At 36.7% G+C, this 22,489-nt stretch overlaps 2 protein-coding genes across 2 annotated transcripts; one reads left to right on the forward strand and one right to left on the reverse strand.

Moving 5' to 3' along the window:
- The first annotated feature begins 13,141 nt into the window (after positions 1-13,141).
- Positions 13,142-15,083, forward strand: LOC147945378 (uncharacterized). Its single transcript, XM_087509052.1, has one exon. The coding sequence runs from the start codon at positions 13,422-13,424 to the stop codon at positions 14,700-14,702; it is 1,281 nt and encodes a 426-aa protein (XP_087365178.1). The 5' UTR covers positions 13,142-13,421; the 3' UTR covers positions 14,703-15,083.
- A 4,515-nt stretch (positions 15,084-19,598) lies between these two features.
- LOC104779838 (cytochrome P450 71B26-like) lies at positions 19,599-21,552 on the reverse strand. The gene is made up of 3 exons (XM_010504237.3): positions 21,213-21,552; positions 20,565-21,145; positions 19,599-20,486 (listed from the first exon to the last, which is right to left on the reverse strand). The coding sequence occupies exons 1-3, from the start codon at positions 21,517-21,519 to the stop codon at positions 19,872-19,874; spliced, it is 1,503 nt and encodes a 500-aa protein (XP_010502539.1). The 5' UTR covers positions 21,520-21,552; the 3' UTR covers positions 19,599-19,871.
- Between the last annotated feature and the right edge of the window lie 937 nt (positions 21,553-22,489).

Below are 22,489 nucleotides of genomic sequence, written 5' to 3' on the forward strand. Positions count from 1 at the left end.
TCGAGAACCACAAAATTAATGTCAACAGATCAAAAACAATAAATAATTGATTTAGAAATCAAAAATTAAAAATTGTTATAACAAAACGTTTAGAAAATTATTTTCTTGTATTATTTATTTCCTTTATATGATATAACATATATAGAGATACATATTAGAGTTTAGGGTTTATATTAATGGGCCGATAACGGGCATTCATATAATATAATATATTTATAATACTCTTTTTTGGATGACTATTATAAAAATATAGTTCCAAATGCGCATGTAAGATGCTACTTTGTTAAAAACATTACCAGAAAAATTCAGTGGAAAAAACCATGGTTAAGGGAAAAAGAGTGCAGCGCGCTTTTACTCCCCCTCATGAATACATCACTTGAAATCTTCGAGATGACCGATCCAATATGATGAAATAGCTTCTTAAAAGTAGTGCTTGGAAACGTCTTGATAAATAGTTCGCCAAATCTTTACTTGAACGAATCTGTAGTAAACGTGTATCGACATTCTTCTATTGGTCATGGATCTCGCAAGTGACTCATCTTTATCATTATTTTTGTTTCTCACAATCTTATCAATGTATTTCAAAGACTTTGAAGATGATAGTCTTTCACCATTGGAATCATAATATTCCTTTTTTAGGTGTTTATCTTTCGCGTGTTCTTTGTTGTCTCGTTAAAAACCTTTCAAGGAAAAACCTATTGGGATAAAAGCCATGATAAGGGAAAAAGAGTACAACCACATACATGATCATATATCTCCCCCTGAAAGCATCATCTTCAGGTTATGTATTATGATCATATATATCAACTTTCTGAACTGTTATAAACAGCGCTTTCAGGTACAAACTCATATGATCATTATATATTTTCTTGGGTCATTGAACTTCAAGTCATTTAAACCCCTTTCATATAGAAGATGTATTTGAACTTTAAGCCCAAATCTTCTTTTACATACAATCTTCCAAACAATCATCTTATACATAGGAGTTATTAATACTCTCCTTGTAAAACTTTCTCTTTCAACTCTTCTTCTTAGTATGATACTACAAGACCATTTTTCTATGTAAGATGATGTAAGCATCTTGAGATAACATCTCTTTCATCAGATGTCAAATCTGTAACCTCAAGAAATTTCATGAAAGATCTAATCTTACACAATCCGATTTCTCCATCTTTCAGGAATAATATTTCATTATTGATTGTTTCTCCATATATTCCTTGGTATGTGAAATCTCTACCAGAGATCAGATAATATTTTCATCATCAACATATTTGCACTTGTTCTTGTACCTTTCTTTTAACAAGAACCACTTGTAAGTGCTGAAGAGAAAAGAGACAAATATAATTTTTCTTTCAACGAGGTTCAGCAAATGCCTACTTCCTCAAACTATGTTGAAAATACTTCTTAAACACAATTACAATTAGTGTTCAATCTCGGATTCACACAACTCTAAGATTTTCTCTTAGATTGTTCCTGATCTATTTTCAACCCACAATAAGATTCCTAAGATCAACAACAATGATCTACACCAATGATTCTCAGATAGAGAAAAAATCTCACCATTTACCCCCCAAAGGTGTCAAAAGGCATCAAAACGTTTTCTCACTTTAACAATGTTCTCGAGAACTATAAAATATTGCTTTTAGCAATATAATCACTTTAAGGGATACTTATGACAGTGTGAAAACATGCTGGATAGACTGAATCAAGTCTTGCTCTTACTGTTAAACTCATAAGGGATCTAAAATAGTTGCTTCGACCATATGAGAGTAAATTTCTCATAATCAATATCAAGAATTTATGAGAATCATTGTACTACTAATTGTACTTTTATATCTCATAAAGATCCTCTTATGTCCCACTCATTTTACATTTTCAAGTGTAAGGACTACAAATCCAAATATTATCTCTTTAAGAGACTATAACTATTTCATAGTTACTTCTTTCAATGATTAACCAATCATTCTTTGTGTACACTTTTCAATAAAACTTTATATTAACCGCGGTTTATGATCCTCGATTTTCATCAATAACATCATCAACTGCAACACTTCATGCAAACATATTACGATGTCGATTTGCTTATTGGTTCCTTTTCATTTTAGACATGACTCAACTTGTTGAGATTTTCTTTCATTATGATTCTCAGGTACCTGAATCTCTTTCTTACTCATTCCTACATCTCTTCTAGAGATTTTTCATAACTCTTTGTTTCCTCGATGCCATATTAATTTATGCTCCTTTTTCTTTTCCGAGGATGCTTATATTTGGAACCATAAGTCTATTGCACTTCATGCGATCTTTAGAATTACTAGCAGTTGATCTTATCCTTCTAGGACATTAATTGGAGCACAGCTGGTATATGTGACTTTTTCACTAAAGGTCAGAAAATGGGTCTTGCATGCTTTTAGCATCTTTGCAAACTTTGCCAATAAATTATCTTTTTTATTTCTAGCGCACATTTCTTAGTACGAGGATCAAGATAATTTCTTACAATATATTTCTTTACCAGCTGTTTATTTTCTCCCCCTCATGTTGAAAAGACTGACTCACTGAACCAACAGTCTCTGCATCTCGAGATATTCAATTATCAAGAGGGATTTTTATCCAACATATTTCCAACATTCTTTCAAATCCTATTTTAATCACTGTGGTGGAGCAACTCAATATGTATAACACATTTAGATGGGATATACATGGTTTCTGACCCAAACCAATTATAATTGGGAGTACTCGTGATAATTTGTTGGCATGATGCGGATTTATTGACATATAGAGTCATTTCTGTCAATTACATAGCCTGGTTTCACCACCATTGTTAATTAACCAAATACTCTCGCAAACTCAAGGTTGCATGTTAATAACAAAATATATGGTGGATGATTAGTCCACAATATCTCTTTGTATACGTACCAGAAAATTGACACTATCCAAATTCATGGGGTTGGTGAAATCCATATAATGGGCTTGCTTTGTAAAGCAAGCCACATAAGAAACCACTAGGAAATCTAATGAATCTTTTCATAAATTTCTGATTATTCTTTCGCATCGATACTGAACCGGAATAGCCTAACCGGTCATGCCAAACAGTGAGATTTTCACAAAGCATTTTATCTGCATGTAATCTCTAAAATACTTTTATTGCCTTGGGTAATACTTATGATTTCAAAGTATTTATTTCGCATATTGTCTCAACATGATTACTTTTCAAATCCTCAAGATTTGCTTTTTCATATGAGTGATTAAACTCATTTTGGGTGTGAACATAATCTTATATTTGTTCCATCACCTCTGTATGTGGGATTCATGAATTCTCCCCCTTGAGATGATGACACTTCATGTCTATCAATCTCGATTTGAATTTCACTTTGTAATCAATAACATTCTCAAATTGGGTAATGTATTATATCTTAGACCCTTTTAACTTTGAGACTAATTGGGAGATTATAACACATAATTATCAAATTATGTTCCCATAGGCAATAGTATAGATACTCTTCAAGAGCTTTCAATACTTTTTCTACTACTTATTATTGTAGTAGAATAGTGGAAATTGTCTCACACTAAGTTCTTTCATCATCATCATATATAGATGAGATAAGTACCTCATGTACTTATTATTCACCTATAGTGAAGATATCAGTCAACTTAACCGCGACCTTATATATATATCATACCCACATTTATAAACACTTCTATAGCAACTTTCTTATCATTGATGTGGCATTTTCCTTTTTCTTTGCATAAAATCATATTCAGTTCGATGAACAGACGAAAACCAATAGATCTCATAATTTTACACAGTCACAAAAAAATAATGAGATTGTAATATTTAAAAAATATATATTTTCACTATATTGTGTCTTACATGACAACAATATTTTGTGACAAGTAAATTATGTATTTTCTAATATCTTTCCATCAAAGATATCATTTTCAATTATATAATCTTGGTAATAATTGGAATCAAGTTGATTTGTATTCTTTTATAGAATTTTAATCATTTATTTTCTTAAGATTATTCTTGGTCTTAAACCTCTTCATAGAAATGATGTCAAGAAAACATGATTAATATTCATTATTTAGTAATTTGTTACTAAATTTTCAATTTATTCACAAAAAAAGTTGGAGATATGATTTAAAATATTCATCATGATATTTCATCATGATATTATATCTAATCTAATTAGATTTAAATTTGTGATTAAACAAATAAAGTAATGCACAAACATTATAACAATCATATAAATGAATGTTAAATAAGTATTAAGCATCATATCTTTATATATATATATATATATATATATATATATATTAGAGACCTTTTATTAAATGTATGTAAAAATATGTATATATATAAATCTATATATATCACTTTTATATATTATATTTGGGGTATATTTCACACTAAAACAAATCTATAGGTCTCTTTTAATATAATTTTCATAAAAAGAGGTTTTGTTTTTTTTTTCTTAAAAACAGTAAAATAAAATTTTGGGTCTTAGGACTAAGCAACTTTGCCCAACCCCTCTAAGCAAGGGCTAACTATAACTATAAGCGTGAGAGATATTTTAAACATGAAAAATACTTATCTCAATAGGAAGAATGATTGGAATTCGGAGACACCTTGACTATAGATTTTAGCGGAAGTTTATCGATCATATACTCGATCAGTCGATCAGTAGAGCCGTTTTCCTCTAACGATTATTTGCTTAATAATCCTCCTTTAGTTCAAAACAGGAAGAAATCAACATATGGATCAAATCATTACTCATATTCAGAACACACGATTAAATTGACCATACAATAAAATAATAATGTTTTCAGTTCGTGAGAATATGAACCAAACCATACATAGTAATAAACATGAGTCGATCGACTACAAGATATACATTTCTTCAACTAATATACAGGTTTATTGATATGCACCGCAATTAAATAATATAAAACATGAGTACTTCACGTATTGAGCAATCAATAAGAAAAAACCAAACAACGTGAATGACCCATAACAGAAGAGTACACAATAAACAATTCTAAATAATATCAAACCGAACCATTGTAAGTGGATAACAAATGGATCTACTTGTCATGCCATAATTTAATCCACAGATTGAATATTAACGCAAACAGATCTTACTAATAATACAAATTAAATAGAGCTTGTAATGTCGTAATTAATGAATCTGTACATAATTAAACCTTTACAAATTAAACCAGTGGAAGGTAAAGGGTGATCATGATTAAGTACATAATTATTCATTCCACCTTATGACAAAAGCATACGATGAGTACAAAATTATGAATACTTATCTCGATCAAACCGAAGACGTTGAGATCGGAGACACCATCCACGGAGAAGGGGTTTTCGGTAGTATTTTCCGGTGTTTTTTTTTTTTTAAACGGTTAGGGTTAGAGACTCGTGCTGATAAAGTGTTATAACAAAAGGTTTAGGGAATTGTTCTCTTATATTATTCATCTCTTCTATATGATACAATATATATAGGGATACATATTAGGGTTTAGGGTTTATACTAATGGGCCGATAACGGACATCCATATAATACAATATATTCACAAAAATCGAGATAAAAGAAAATCTCTTACTTCTAGAAACTAAATACCAAAGTTTTTTACTTTTATTTTATTTTATTTATTTATTATTATTATTATTTTAAATAAAATATAAAATTTATTCCAAAAAACTGTTTTACATCAATTGCAGTTTATGATTAAGAGTATTCAAATTAAAGATAAGATTTAAATCAAACTATTATTCGAGAAAACAGCAAGTAGACTGACAAAGGTTTTCTTATCGCGTAGTTAGCCACATAGTCAGATATTCTGCATAGTGTTTGTTGGCTTGAATGAAAAGCAACTGGTTCCGTATGAGTCTATCAAGGCGTTTGATGAAAAGTGCAGGCAGCACTAGAGGTTCTTCATGTCGGCGGTTGTTTCACTCCTTCCAAAGGGAATGCACTGAGGTCTGAAATGTGTATCTTAACAAGAACAGTGTAGGCTTCCTCAGGGAGTGGTTCGTGAGGAGAGCCAGGATAGTCTCCCAATCCGTGGTGAATTTGGTGGTTAGAAGCTTGGAGACAAGGCCTGTCCAAATTTCCGCTGAGTATGAGCATGTGAAAAATAGATGATTCCACGTTTTCCGAGGATCATATCAGAGGGAACAGGACGTATCAACTCTTGTGTTTCAGTGCTGCATGCGATATCCTACTGTCAACCGATTAATCGTTGCTAGCCAGACTATGAACGCGTATTTAGGGGTGGCTTGTAAGAACCAAACACCCTTATACCACATCCTCCGTTGTCCTTGAATCCTAGTGTATTCCCATGTCTATTTTGTGTGGAACTTTGTTTTAAAACGATCCCCCTGACCTATCCAGAGAACTATATCCTCAGTTTGCAGTAGCCCTCTATGACGAACTCCCTCAAGAACTGTCTCTATCTGATTCAAATAATCAACTCTATGTTTTCGTTTTTTAATGCTTCGACTACCGTGGCATGTAAACCAATGCCCAATTCCATACAACCCCTAGGGCCTGCAAAGTCAATCAAACAACCAAGCTGCGACCAATTATTATGCCAAAAGGAAATTTGTTGCCCGTTCTGCACCTCATATCGAATAAAACCTGAGGCTAAGTGGAGGTAGTTCAGCAATTTTCTCCACATCCATGATCTTATAGTTGTGTTACTCTTCAGAGACCAGAAGGAGCCCTTCTTTAGCAAATAAGTCTGAAGCCATGTAACCCATAGTGAGTTAGAGGAGAGAATTCTCCATATGAGTTTCAAGCAACTAACCTTGTTAGCTTCTCTTAACAAGCGGATACCCAACCCTCCTTCTTCTTTACGGGTACATCGTTCCATGAAACTTTTGCTTTTTTTTTCATTGAGGGTTGGCCCTAACCATAAAAAAGCAGAGCACAAACTGAAAATCTCCTTGATACAAGCGTTGGGCAGTCTAAAGGCAGACATCTAAAAGTTTGTAAGGCTTTGGATAACTGAATTTGTGAGTTGGAGACGACCAGCAAAAGAGAGGTGTCTCCCCGTCCAGCTAAGAATCTTGTCTCTGATTCTTTCTATAAAGGGGGGGGGGGGGGGGGGCGTAGTCAGCCATCGTCATACGCTTGGTTAAGAGAGGTAAACAAAGATAGCAAACAGGAAGAGCCCCGAAAGCAAAGGGAAATGATCGCAAGTTCGATTCCTTATCACAGTCTTTGACCTGTGCCATATAGAGTGTCTATTTTCTAGGCTAATGTTTAAACCCGAGAAACCTGCAAAATCTGCAAATATCTTAAGGATCCCCTCAATCGAAGTTCTAGTGCCACCTGTGAAGACCAGGAGATCATCAGCAAAACACAGATGTGTTATCTTGATGTTTTGACAGTGAGGATGGTATCCAATCTGCCTCTCCAAAGCCGTTTTATCAAGCATTGTAGATATAGTGACAAAGAGCAGCCTTGTCGAAGCCCTCTTTCACTTCAAAAAAGTCCAGATAACTCACCATTCACCTAAAGCGAAAAGGAGGTTGTAGTAATACAAAGTTCATTTTATCGAATAAACGTAGGTGGGATATTGATAGTTTTTAGAATGGTTAGCAAAAAAGGCCATTGAACAGAATTAAATACTTTGGAAATATCAATCTTAACAGCTCTTCGAGGAGACACTGTATCCTTATGATAATCTGTAACTATCTCAGATGCCAAAAGAACATGCATTCTCCATAAGAAGACGATCCTTGATGAAGGCAGATTGGTTGGGAGAGACAAAACCAGGGAGAAGCCGTTTAAGCCTATTAGCAATGAGTTTCGAAATCACCTTTTATGTAACATTACGGCAGGAGATTGGCATATAATCCTTCACCTCTATAGCCTCCTTCTTCTTTGGGATAAGCGCTAATATGGTAGCATTGACTCCCTTGGGGAGAAAACCAAACTGAAAGAAAGACTGAATAGAAGTAACAAAATCCTTGTGGACTATTGGCCATGTCGCTTTGAGGAATTCCACTGTGTAATCGTCTGGTCCAGGACTCTTATCCTGTGCATCCAGAAAAGGACGTCTTTTATTTCTGCACTGGTGACATCCTTTTCTAACATTCTTTTCCAACAATCTTTTTATTTTATTGTTTCAAGATACATTTGTGTTTCGTTTGTACATCAATAAGTTTTTTTTCTCTTTCATTTATTGTTTTTAGATATATTTGTGTTATCGTTTTCTAATATTTTAGATATATTCTGTTATTTTAAAATGATTAAATTTTTTAGAAGACTGAGTATGAGTGACTGAGCACGAAAGGAGCACAGTTGTGTAAAACTGAGCACGATTGTGCAAGATAGAGCATGATTGTGCAAGACGACCACGACTGTGCAAGATGGAGCAATCTTCTCTAAATTTTCAAAATGGAATCTCTAGAATCTCAAAAAGTGGCTTACAAAAAGTCTCAAGTTGTAGATAAACAAACATAGTTTGTGATTTAGATTTTGAGGGGTTTTTATATTCATTATAGAAAAAACAGAAATAAAAGCCGGCTAAAGAAAATTGGTTTTCCCATCAGAGAAGCGGACCAATTGGTCCTTTAGTCTCATACCTTAAACTCTTCGTTGTTACAGATAGGGACCGATCAGTCCAAATAAAAGACCGATTGGTCCTTCAGAAAATCTGCTTTGGTCACCTTTGATTGGAGATTGATCGGTCGGTAAAATGGGCCAATCGATCCTTGTCCCTTATCTCTACTTCTCGCACTAATTTGACCCAACTAGTCCAACAGTCTCCAACTCGGTTAACTTCCTAGCACCTGCTGAAGATTCAAAACACAATTCGAAAGACACAAAATATGGACACATACATGACAAACAACTCAAAATGAATACTAAAAAACGAAAAAATATTCTTTTTTGTTTTTTTGAATCTAATACTAAATTATATTCAAAAGAAAAAAAAAAAAAAAAGCTTTTTGTTTCATTGTTTAAAGCAAGATTGCGTTTAAGACTGTTTTTAAACTTGATCTTAAGTCATCTTGAATAAAATCTGGCGGTGAACCACCGTTGAATGCGAGTATCTCCTCCATCCCCAAGTGTGCTCATGTCGTTACGGACATTCTTATCGATCAATTTTACCAGCTTGTCTGATGTCAACGATGCTTCCCCATGGCGTCTGTCATTGCGTTCTTGCCAAAGAGCATGTATAGTGTTTTGAAAAGTGTACCCCAAGAGAAACCTTTGTGTTGTATCCAGTTCAGTACCCACACAAGTAAAGCCATAACCTCTGTCCAATTAGCCGTGAATTTGTTTGACAATAGTCCTTTCACTAGCGCCTCCCATACCTGCTGCGAAAAAGGACATTGAAAGAATAAATGCTCCCTTGTCTCCGTTAGGTGGCTGTAGAACACACAACTTGTGTTGACATTTGAGTTCCATAGTATCATCCTTTCCCCTGTTGATATTCTGTTTTTTTTCCACCAGTCATGTAATGAAAGCATACTTGGGAGTATCATGGAGAAACCAGATAGCTTTGTAGCCTTCCATTGGTGGATGGGTTGTGCGAATGTTCAAACAAGTATTCTTCGTGTTAAACTACTTGTGGTAGTTATCATTCCTTCCTTTCCATAAAGCCACATCGTCTCCTTGAGACCGAGTAAGAGTAATTTTCCTTATCTCTTCCTCTATTGCATTAAAGAGAGCATGTCGATGTCTTCTTCGTCTTGTCATTTCCATTACTTCAGCCAGTGTACTTGATCTCGGTAAGCCAAGATCAAGAAAACCTCATTCTCCTACTTTCTCTTGCAAGTAGCCCAGAGAACACCAATTATCAAACCAAAAGGATGTGGATTCGTCGTTCTTAACATCAATCCGATGAAACTGTTTTGCTGTCTCACGATACTTTAGTAGCTTCTTCCAAATCCATGATCCATTTGTGGTGTTGTCCTTCTCAACCCATATAGTACCACTGCGAAGTAAGTATCTCTTCACCCATTCCACCCAAAACAATCTTTTATCAGATAAAAGCCGCCAAAGTAACTTCAAAACACTCACTTTATTTGCTTCTTCAATCGATCTTAGTCCTAATCCCTCTTTTTTTTGGGTCGGCAAACCTCAGACCAATATACTTTTGTTTTCCTTGCATTCAACGAAGGACCAGACCACAAAAATGCAGAACATAACTTATCTATCTCTCGAATACAAGCTTTTGGAAGTCTAAAGGCAAAGATCCAAAAGTTAGTAACACTGAATATTACTGAGCTTAGTAGTTGTAGTCTCCCAGCAAAGAATAACATCCTTGCTTTCCAAGAACTTATCTGCAGTCGGATCTTCTCAAGTAGAGGTGAGTAATCTGCAGAGAACATTCTCTTAAGTAGCAAGGGTAAACCAAGGTACCGCACCGGAAGAGTGCTAGTGGCAAAGGGAATTTGTTCAAGTATCGCTTCTCGTTGTTCTAGAGAGACCCCTGCCATGTAGATAGTCGATTTTTCGAGGCTAATGTGGAGGCCAGAGTGCACTGCAAAGTCCTCAAAAACCCCCAAAGCACCTGAAATCGATGTCTTGTCCCCCTCAACAAAGACCATCAAATCATCAACAAAACATAAATGGGTGAGCTTCAGAAGTTTACATTTTGGGCGAAAACCAAATTCCCTATTGCAAGCATCTTGGTCTAGCTTCCTTGAAAGGACTTTCATGCAGATTACAAAGAGGTAAGGGCTGAGAGAACAACCTTGATGGAGACCGCGCAAGCTGCCGAAGTAGCCCACTAATTCTCCATTTACTTGGACAGAAAAAAATGCAGTGGTAACACATGTTTGGACCCACGTATTGTTCAGGGAAATCAAGTGCTCGCAAGGTATTGAGGAGGAAGCTCCACTGAAATGATTCAAAGTCTTTTGATATGTCAATCTGCATTGCACACCTTGGAGAGACTGTTTCCTTGTGATAATATTTGATAACCTCTGTGGCGAGAAGAATGTTTTCCATTAACAATCTGTCATTGACAAAAGCATATTGGTTTGGAGAGATGAACATTGGAAGCATAATCTTAAGCCGGTTTGCAAGGATCTTGGAGATTACCTTATATAGAACATTACAGCAGGATATCGGTCTGTAGTCTTTCATCATCGTCGCTTTCTTATTTTTAGGAATAAGAGCTAAGATGGTGGAATTTACTCCCTTTGGTAAGAAGCAGTTCTAAAAAAGGATTGTACTGCCACCAGTAAGTCTTCTCCCACAGTCGACCAAGATTCCTTGAAAAAATCAACATTAAACCCATTCGGACCTGGAGATTTATTGCTCGGCATTGCAAGAGAACCCGTCTAACCTCTTCCTTGGTAACCTCATGCGTAAGTAGGCTTTATCACTTTCATCACACTTGAAACCTAAGATACTTTCCAGCTCCTCACGTAACCAACAAACATAGTCTGCAGGTGTGAAAGTGAGGAAAGCTTTGAAATATCTTTCTGCTTCAAACTTGATTTGGTCATGTTGCCATCGTCACACTGAATTTCCTTGATATTGTTCCGGAAATCTCTTGATGTGATCATGGATGAAGCTAATGAGGATGAGCTTGTAGCTGAGCTTGAACCTGAGGAATATGTAGCTGAGCTTGAATCAGAGGAGCTTGTAGCTGAGGAACCATTGTTTGTACCTGAAGGACCAATGACTAGAGCAAAAGCTAGGAAGCTAAGAAATACACTTCATAGGCTTACTCAAAAGATTATAGCAAAGAGAGCATGAGAAAATCAATTGGGGATGATACCTATCAAGTCCAGCCCACTTTGAGCCTAATTCAAGTCCAAGAAAGCCCAAAATAATCACTTTCTTTTGTGGTCAAAGAGGGATGACGAAAATGGAGTTCAACTCACCTTGGGAATGACACATTGGAAAGGAAACCTTGGGAAAGAAAACTTCAAGAGTTGGGTCTCCATTCAACTACCTATATTTATTATATTTTAGTTTCAAGAACATTTAATACTTGGCCTTGTTACCAAGTTTATTATCCCTACATAAACACATGTAATCTCATTTGAGAATAATCAATCAATTTCCTTTTCATTTTATGAGTTTATCTCTTTGTTCTTTGTCTAGAACACTTCTTTGTTTCTTGGTGTGTAATATCCACGTAACAGCCTCCTCTTGCTGGACTACTGTGTCATAACTAGCAGCGATTAGAGTTGGGAATATCAGCAGCCTTCCGCAACTGTTGTGCGACCCTTCAATCCATTAAATATCCCTTGTTGCACCTTGCTTCTTGGCGAGTTTCTATCTTTTCTAATCCGGCTGAGTGATCCTCGAATTTGGGCGTATCAAGCGGTATCAGAGTCACTCAACCGGTACTTGTCTGTTCATCTTCTCATCTTCCATTTCTAAATATTTATTCTTTTTCTTTCTATCTTAAATCTGGGTCATCTCCTTACCTAGGCCATTTTTATTCTCAAAAGAAAAAACAATTCTAATATAAAAAAAAAAAAGAAAAAAGATTTGCATTTGGCTAGGTGGTAGAAGAGAAATCTTGCTGGCTGAGGAGAAATCCAGCCTTAGAGTGGTTAAAACAGATTTCACAAAATCCTCTTGTCTTTCTATCTTCCTTCTTCCCTTGTTGCTTGGGAATTCCATTGGGTTGCTTGGATTTGTTCTCTTAGAACTTAGGGAGAAAGCTCTTGAGTGACCTACCAAAATCGAGAGAAACACTTGTGTGTGTGAGGATTTTTTATCTGCTAACTTTTGGTGTTAAGTTTTCAGGAAACCATGGAAAGTGATGGAGAAAGAGATCGGCCAGGAAATTCTGTCGCCGGGCTATCTAACTTGCAAATGAGGGCATTGAATGATACTATTACTAACCTTATGAATACAGGTCTAGAAGAACTACACGAGATGCTCGACGAGATTCAGAATAGCCAACAAACCTGTTCTAGACCCGCAGCCAGGAGAGAACATTCAAGGAGGACTTAATGGCCCAAGGAGGAAATGGAAGAAGAGGAGTTCCATGAAGAAGATGATCGATCCACCAACCGAACTAGACGAAGTCATAGAAACCATGATCAAGGTGATGTTAATCCTTTTGGTACAATAAATGACAATTTAGGTGGTTTAAAACTTAAAACTCCAACCTTTGAAGGTAAAAACGATCCGGATGTTTACCTAGAATGGGAAAGGAAAATGGAGTTAATGTTCGATTGTCAAAAATTTTCTGAACTCAAGAAGGTTAGGTTAGCAGAAACTGAGTTTATTGGCTATGCTATTAACTGGTATGATCAAGTTATGACTCACAGGATAAGTACAGATGGAAGACCAATAGCTTCATGGGATGAGCTCACTACATTGATGAGGAAATGGTTTGTGCCGGTTCATTACCACAGAGATCTCCACCAAAAACTCAAACACTTGCTTCAAGGAACCAAATCTGTGGAGGACTATTTCTAGGAAATGGAAAGCTTAATGATCAAGGCAGATGTAGATGAAACCTTAGAAGCTACCATGGCCAGATTCCTTGCAGGCCTCAACCGGGAGATTCAGGAAAGAATGGAGTTTCAAGAATATGAAAGCTTGGAGGAAATGTTGCACAAGGCGATTCTAATCGAACAACAAACCAAGAGAAGTGGTTTCTCTAAACCTTCATTTGCTCAAAAACCAAGTTATCAAGATAAAGATAAGTCTCCAACCCCATCAAATTCAATTTTTAAGACTAATGCTCATGTTCGTCTTGATAAAGGAAAGACAGTCGAGACCAACAATCGGGATATTCGGTGTTTCAAATGTCAAGGACTTGGACATTATGCCAACAAGTGTCCAAATCAAAAGGTAATCATCCTCCTATACGACGGTGAAGTGGAGTCCGAGGACGATAAAGAAAAAGAGAAAGATCTCGGTCCAATCTTTGACGAAGAGGAAGAACAGTTTGAATATCCAACTCAAGGGACACTTCTGGTCACTAGGAGATCATTGAGCGTTCAGCCTAAGTCCAATGACCGAGAACAAAGGGATAATCTCTTTCACTCTAGATGTTTAGTTCACAATAAAGTTTGTTCTTTAATCATTGACGGTGGAAGTTGTACTAACCTTGCTAGTGATACTCTTGTTAGGAAGCTTGGACTTGAGACCAGACCTCATCCGCGTCCCTTTAAACTGGAATGGTTGAATGAAACGGGTGAACAATATGTCAGGGAGCAAGTCACGGTTCCTCTTACCATCGGCCGATATGAAGACGAGATCCTGTGCAATGTCCTTCCCATGGATGCAAGTCATATCCTTCTAGGAAGACCTTGGCAGTTTGACATGAGGACGATACATGATGGCGACACCAACCGACATTCCTTTGAGCATAAAGGAAAGAAGATCACTCTGGTTCATTTAACTCCGTTGGAGGTCCATCAAGACCAGGTCGAGTTGAAGAAAAGCCGGGACAAAGAAATTAAACCAGCAAAACCTGAGGTATCTCCTAAGAACTCCAACTTCTTTGTCAAAGAGAGTCAAGTAAGGAAATATTTTTACTCTCAACAGTCATTGCTTTTGCTTGTGTATAAAGAAACACTAATAGGATTTACTGACCTTGTACCGGACCTCCCGAGTGATTTGATAGATGTTTTGCAGGAATTCTCAGATATCTTTCCAGAAGAGAACCCTAATGGTTTGCCGCCAATAAGAGGTATAGAACACCAAATTGACTTTGTCCCAGGTGCGTCACTTCCAAACCGGCCGGCTTATTGAACCAATCCATTGGAAACAAAGGAACTTCAAAAGCATATTGGAGAGCTTCTTGGAAAAGGTTACATCAGGGAGAGGCTAAGCCCATGTGTTGTACATGTTCTCCTTACGCCTAAGAAGGATGGCTCTTTGCGCATTTGTGTAGATTGTCATGCCATCAACAACATCACGGTAAAGTATCGACATCCTACTCCTACTCAGCCTTGGCATGATGTTTCTACGGATTCTATGCTTGGTTTGCCTAGAACTAGGACTGGTAAAGATTCAGTTTTTGTGGTCATTGATCGATTTTCAAAAATGGCGCATTTCATACCTTGTCACAAAACTGATAATGCTTTGCATGTTGCTGAATTGTTCTTCAAGGAAATTGTTCATTTGCATGGAGTGCCTAGGTCAACTGCATCTGATAGGGATATAATGTTTTTGAGTTACTTCTGGAAAAGACTTTGGTCTAAACTAGAGACTAAGTTGCTATTCTCCTCTACTTGTCATCCGCAAACTGATGGACAAACTGAAGTAGTTAATAGAACTTTGTCTACTCTCTTGCGCGTTTTGAACAAAAAGAACATTAAATCTTGGGGAGATTGTTTACCACATGTTGAGTTTGCATACAATCAATCAGTTCATTCTTCAACTAAGTTTTCTCTGTTCCAAATCGTTTATGGCTTTAATCATTTATCTCCATTGGATCTAACCCCTCTACCTTTGAGTGAAAGAGCTAACTTGGATGGGAAAAAGAAAGCTGACCTTGACAAATAGATCCATGAGAAAGCTATAATAAACATTGAGGAGAAGACAAAGCAATATGCAAAATAAGTTAACAAAGGAAGGCGCAAGATGGTATTTAAACCCGGAGACCAAGTGTGGGTTCACTTGAGGAAAGAACGGTTTCTCGCTGAAAGGAAATCAAAACTCATGCCTAGAATTGATGGACCCTTTGAGATCAAAAGAAAGATCAATGACTATGCCTACCAACTTGATCTTCAAGGTAAGTACAATGTGAGTTCAAGCTCTAATATTTCTGATTTAGTTCCTTTTGTGGTAGATGATCCAGATTTGGGTCAAATCCTTTTCAAGAGGAGGGGGATGATGTGATCATGGATGGAGCTAATGAGGATGAGCTTGTAGCTGAGCTTGTAGCTGAGCTTGAACCTGAGGAATATGTAGCTGAGCTTGAATCAGAGGAGCTTGTAGCTGAGGAACCATTGTTTGTACCTGAAGGACCAATGACTAGAGCAAAAGCTAGGAAGCTAAGGAATGCACTTCATGGGCTTACTCAAGAGATTATGGCCAAAGAGAGCATGGAAAAATCTATTAGGGATGATATATATCAAGTCCAGCCCACTTTGAGCCTAATTCAAGTCCAAGAAAGCCCAAAATAATCACTTTCTTTTGTGGTCAAAGAGGGGTGACGAAAATGGAGTTCAACTCATCTTGGGAAGGACACCTTAGGAAGGAAACCTTGGGAAAGAAAACTTCAAGAGTTGGGTCTCCATTCAACTATCTATATTTATTTTCTTTTAGTTTCAAGAACATTTTATACTTGGCCTTGTTACCAAGTTTCTTATCCCTATATAAACACATGTAATCTCATTTGAGAATAATCAATCAATTTCTTTTTCATTTTATGAGTTTATCTCTTTGTTCTTTGTCTAGAACACTTCTTTGTTTCTTGGTGTGTAATATCCAAGTAACAACCTCCTCTTGCTGGACTAGTGTGTCATATCTAGCAGCGATTGGAGTTGGGAATATCAGCAGCCTTCCGCAACTTTTGTGCGACCCTTCAATCCATTAAATCTCCCTTGTTTCACCTTGCTTCGTGGCGAGTTTCTATCCTTTCTAATCCGGCTGAGTGATCCTCGAATTTGGGCGTATCATCTCTTCAAGTAGCAGATCCATGAATTACTGTTTTCATCGCCTACCTTCAGCCAATGAACTTTTGCCTTCTATTTCAAATAACTTTCCTCAATATCAGATAGTCTTTTCCATTTTTCGTATGCTTCATGCTCAAGACTAACTGCATTCGATGAGGGATTTGCCATTGTCTTCATCTGCAGGTCACATAGGCGTTTATAAGTGTCCTTGGTGAGAGTAGAGATATGTCCAACCGTCTGCTTCCCCAGTAGTCGTTAATGTGGTTTTAAGCTCTTTAACTTTTTGGAAAACCGATGCATTGTAGAAGTAGAATGAGAGGAGGAGACTCACGCCACCTCTGTTGTAGTGACCCTCACTACGGGATAATTTCACCCTAAGGAATAGAACCGGGAAAGACTCAAAGGGAAGAGAGATCGAAGCAGAAAAGACTTGCTGAGAGATGTTCGAAGAAAAATAGATCGAGCAACAGGCCGATCAGTTGGTAGAACCAGCGGACATACGTACCAATGTACGTGGTACGCGCAGGACAGTGTACGGAGACAGACGAGTTGGGGTCCATAAAACAGTACCGTAACCGAGGAGGGTTGCGGGAAACCGAAAAGAACCCATTAAAATAATATTTTAATCAAAGTGGAGTTAGTGGATAAATGAGACAAAAAAATTCATCCTGCCTCCCATCAATAAATATCAAAACTGTGATCAGTTTTGATGTTTTATAGATTGGAGTGACTCTCACATTATTCCTCCACACCAGCCATATTCGACCTAGTTGATGCTCATAATAGTTAGAGTGTATAGACCAGTCTGCCAAAACAGAACGTACCACTCTTAAATATTCTTAAAACACGTGCTTATATGTATGTCCGTGGATTGATATTTTGGGACATGGTAGCATGATATTAAGCATGGTAGAATGAATTGATATATATATATATATATATATATATATGACATGATGATTTATGTACAATAATATGAGATGACGTCATGGACAAACCATAGGTTGGTTTTGTACCTAGTGATTAGACGAGGCTGAGATTGGTTTCGTGCCATGTAAGTGGACGGACCTGAGATTGGTTGCGTGCCTTGTGTTACGATGAACTTGAGATTGGTTGGGATCCTTGTGGCTAAGCTGATGAGATTTCAGTTTAGCGAAATTGATGGTTGTGTATATTGATGAAAATCATGGTTTGAAAAATATATGTTGTGTAAATAGTATTGCAATCATATGTTAGGTTGAGTATTGCATTGAACCTTTATGATTGTTGGATGTGCTTTAAGAGTGTGGTGTCTAACAATTGGTTGAGTAAATTGTTGTAGTTGTATTTCAGTGAGCAGAATTGATCGTCACTGAGTAACTCACTCCTCTCTTTTGTAATGTTTTTCCCAACTTAGTTTTATTCGTTATTTAGATTGCAGAGATTGCAATTTTCGACCAAGTGGTGCGGCGGGTTGGAGTTTTACAAAAATTTATCAGCTATAGTAATCAGACTCAGCCTCTCATAGTGTTATGGACCAACTCTTTGCTTGAGATCTAAGAAACGATTGAAGGCTAAGCTCCCTCTTAACCCTAATTCTCTCTTAGAGATTAAGGTTAATTCTTGGGGTTTGATATTCTCATTAGCATAAGGAGTCCTTTTATAGACCCTAGTACAACCGACCTAAACATTAATAAATAAATATTTCAAAGCCTTAATCTAATTATGAAAAGGAAACCTAATAATCTAATAATAAGTTAAGGCTTCATGGTCTACGTGATACCACGATCCGTATCATTACTCCCCTCCTCGATTAGGAGCTTGTCCTCAAGCTCCGGTTTGTCTCTATTAGCTTCTTCGTCTCTTCCCTCCACGTCGACTTGTCTTTCAAGTCTCATGTCTTTTGCTTGTTGAATCCTCAACGCCATAGCTTCAGATAGAGACTCCTCCTCCTCAATCTCCATCGCAAGAAGTGATTTGTTGATGATCCCCTCCGCCATGTGAGTCGGTGATTTTAGCTCCAACACAGCTCGTATCTCCGGCTCGACCGAAGCTTCAGCTCCTAACGTTGCCGTCACGGTCTTCACGGCCAGTGGTTTTGAAGTCATTCTCTCCACCTCCTCTCTCCTCATGTGGTTTGGTTCCTTTATCTTTGAAACCGGAACGGCAACCAACACCGGATCTGGTTTTGAAGTCACCGTCTCCATCACCGCTGCTTGGAACTCCTTCAACATCTCCATAATCTTTTCATAGTGCTTATTGAATATCTTATCAAAGTTTCCCATCAGATCGAACGGCTCAGCTCCCTTCATAGGATTGTTCCGCTCTGATACCAAATTGTTATGAACTAACTCTTTGCTTGAGGTCTAAGAAACGATTGAAAGCTTAGCTCCCTCTTAATCCTAATTATTTCTTAGAGATTAAGGTTAATTCTTGGGGCTTGATATTCTCGTTAGCATAAGGAGTCCTTTTATAAACCCTAGTACAACCGACCTAAACCTTAATAAATAAATATTCTAAAGCCTTAATCTAATTATGAAATGGAAACCTAATAATCTAATAATAAGTTAAGGCTTCATGGTCTACGTGATACCATAATCCGTATCACATAGAAATTCAATGAACCAGTTGTTATCGGTAACATTTCTTTAAATAAATATAAAATTTGACGACAAAAATATATATATATATATATATAAAATTCTATTCATTAAAAAAAAAACTGTATTACTTTATCTGTATTCGAATTAAAATATTTTTGAAAATCATATTTGCTTCAAAAATGATTAGCAGAAGGTTATAAAAAGATTAATTACTTCTTGATTTCTTTTCAATAATCTACATTACATTTTAGGGAAAAAAAAGTAGTTTTCATTTATTATATAGGAAGAATCCGACAATTTCGTAACCCTAACACAAAGTGTCTTACCATCCAATGGCAGTGTGAAATCAGATATTTAGATAACGGGTCTCTGATGGAGGATTTCGACGAGTTAATTCTTTGCGCGAGGAGCATAGTAAACCAAATAAGCGATTCGGAATTTCATATTTTAGGATGATTTTAAAGCTCATTATGCAGTTGACGTATTACGTTACAGTCTTACAGATGAAAAGTTTCTTCTTTTTTTTTTTTTTTTTTTCTTCTTTTTTTTTCAGACACTTCCTTAAACACTTAACTGGCTAACTAAAGTTTTGACCAAAAAAAAAAAAAAAACTGGCTAACTAAAGAAACAGAGGATCTTCGGATTGCGTGTTCTGTTTAGGTACGATCGATGCTACACTTTATTCCGAACTCTCATGATGAACTTCGTTCAAGGGATCACTTATCCAAATACTTCACTGGCACAAGTAGAAGCTCATTTTTCTTGTTCACAGTGAGTCCAGGAGCTTCTTCGACGTCGATATCTTCAACAGCTATCCCTTCTGGTAACTTCCATTCAAAATGATACAACATATTCGCTAGACCAAACTCCACCATTGCTGTCCCCATGTACATTGCAGGACACATTCTCCTGCCCGCCCCAAACGGTAACAACTCAAATCTTTGTCCTTTTGTATCAATGTTGCTATCAAGAAACCTCTCTGGAAGAAACTCCTCCGGGTCTTTCCAGGTATTGGGATCACGCCCGATTGCCCATACATTGACATGAATCTGTGTCTTGGGTTGAATCTTGTAGCCATTGATCTCAAATTCAGTCATTACTTCTCTTGGGAGCAGAAGAGGTGCTGGAGGATGTAGCCTCCATGTTTCTTTAATCACCATTTTCATGTAATGGAGTTGATCTATGTCTTCGAAGCTGATTATTTCTCTCTTGCCAAATTTGTTTCGAATTTTAGATTGTACTTTCCTCATCACTCGTGGGTTCCTCGCAAGTTCTGCCATCACCCATGTCATGGTTGCTGCAGAAGTTTCGATTCCCGCTAAAAGAATGTCCTGTTACAAGAAAACATTACCAAGTCAAAAGAACATATTTCTTGCCATTAGGTTTTGAATATTTAAATAACTAATTACCATCAAGATTGCTTTGATATTGTTTCTTGTGAACTTGTTATTTCCAACAACAGCTTCTTCTTTCTCCAATTTCAAGAGCAAGTCCACAATATCTTCACTGCCTCCTTCCTTTTCCTCTTTATGCAGATCAATAACTTGTTCATAGAACGCATCGAGATCTCGTGCGCTTTTTTCTGTCCTCCCTTGCAAACCAGTGAACCGGTCAATGATCCAACCGATGTAGGGAATAAAATCTGAGGCAGAGAAACTTCCCATCATCTCGAATGCTTCACAGATTAGCTTGTTGAATCCGTCATTGCTAAGCACAGTTCCTTCAAAGCTCACACCAAATGCTATCCTACATACTATACTTACAGTCAAAGAAAGACACTTCTCGTTCAGTTTGACCGGACTATTTTGAAAAGCTGATTCCGCGAATGAATCGATCAGTTTCTTGACTTCCTCGTCCTTGATGGGTTGAGTTGAGTGAATATTCTTAGCACTGAAGAGCTCTTGAGTACAAAGCTTCCTTAATTCTTTCCAGTAGTCATTATAAGGAGAGAAAGATATGTCCCGATTGTTGTAAGAAAGCTCTCTTCCCCCTGAGGAGTATGATTTGAATGAAGTAACGATTCAAAACTTTAGTATGTCAACTGATTTATAGTGTACCTGCTAAGGAAGGACGGCTACAACAAAGGAGGTCATGGTCTCTTAGAGCTTGTTTTGCTGTCTCTGAGGACGAAAGTATGATTGTTGGGACTTTTCCAAGCTTCAAAAGCATCACAGGACCATACTCTTTTGAGAGCTTCCATAGTGACTGATGTGGTAATTCTCCGAGCTGATGCAAGTTTCCGATGATAGGTAAACCAGGAGGAGACGGTATTGGTTGATGTTGTCGCCGCTTTGCGCGTTTCAAAGCGGTGAGAAGAAGAAAGATGATTAGGAAGAGAAGTGATAGAATCAAAATGTTTGCCATCCTTTCTATTATATTGTTTTACCGATGTATGAAGAAAACTCATGCCTTAGTATATATATACAACTTTGGGAATTGCTCACTTGATAAATTTAAGGCGACGTGAAAATTTGACTAAACGGATGATGACAAAAGAGAGCCTAGCTCAGCCACGTATACTAACTTTTCTTAGTCATCACCACGTTAACTAACTATTACCATTTTTTGCCTCGTTATTAAAATAAAAGTATATATATACCACAATTATGACTTTGAATCCATAGAAATTCGGCATGTTAACTACTATATCTATAGAAAATAAATAACTTTAGAAGTGCTTTTATATACATATTTTACGTTGACTAAATTAATCATAATCTATTTAGAGAGAAATTGTAGCTTTTAAAATTATTTATTTATTTATTTTAATTTTTGTTTTTTACAAGCTGAAAAAGCTTCCGGTGGTATGTTACTGAAACTTCAAAAGTTACTAAAGTTTATGTTTTAAACAAGCATGTAGCCTCGGTTCAAAGGACAAATAAAAGTGTAATTAAACTCGTCAGTCGTCACAATATTGTCGCGATTCACTGTGTGCATGCAGCATGCAGACCACTTGGACTTGGTTAAATGGACTTTGACCCAAGTGTTACTTATTCGTAATGCACTAGTAAAAAATTTATTGGAAGATTTAGGGTGTACTCCAAATTAGGTAATATTATCAGAATTAACAAATCTTTTTTTTATTACTAGAATATTTCATGTATTTTCAAAATATACAATGTGTCCTTGTTTTATGTTACGGAAAAAAACGTAATTGTAAAAATGTCATTGCCACGTCAGACATCACGTCAGAAATCGCTGACGTGTATTAAATAATTCAGCCGTAACACATTACAGAGGTAATGACGGCTGAGTAATGGTATGCTGCGGCTGATTTATGGAAAAAACATTTGAGTAAGAGCATACGGCTGACTTAGAGCATAACTCAATCAAG

Source organism: Camelina sativa, chromosome 4 (assembly GCF_030686135.1).
Source record: "Camelina sativa cultivar CO46 ecotype springtype chromosome 4, ASM3068613v1".
NCBI classification, from domain to species: domain Eukaryota; kingdom Viridiplantae; phylum Streptophyta; class Magnoliopsida; order Brassicales; family Brassicaceae; genus Camelina; species Camelina sativa.

Coding starts and splice junctions, on each gene's coding strand:
- LOC147945378 (XM_087509052.1), top strand. CDS start 13,422: ATGGAAAGCTTAATGATCAAGGCAGATGTAGATGAAACCTTAGAAGCT.
- LOC104779838 (XM_010504237.3), bottom strand. CDS start 21,519: ATGGCAAACATTTTGATTCTATCACTTCTCTTCCTAATCATCTTTCTT. Junction 21,146..21,212: donor TAGCCGTCCTTCCTTAGCAG/GTACACTATAAA, acceptor CATACTCCTCAG/GGGGAAGAGAGCTTTCTTAC. Junction 20,487..20,564: donor ATATCAAAGCAATCTTGATG/GTAATTAGTTAT, acceptor TTCTTGTAACAG/GACATTCTTTTAGCGGGAAT.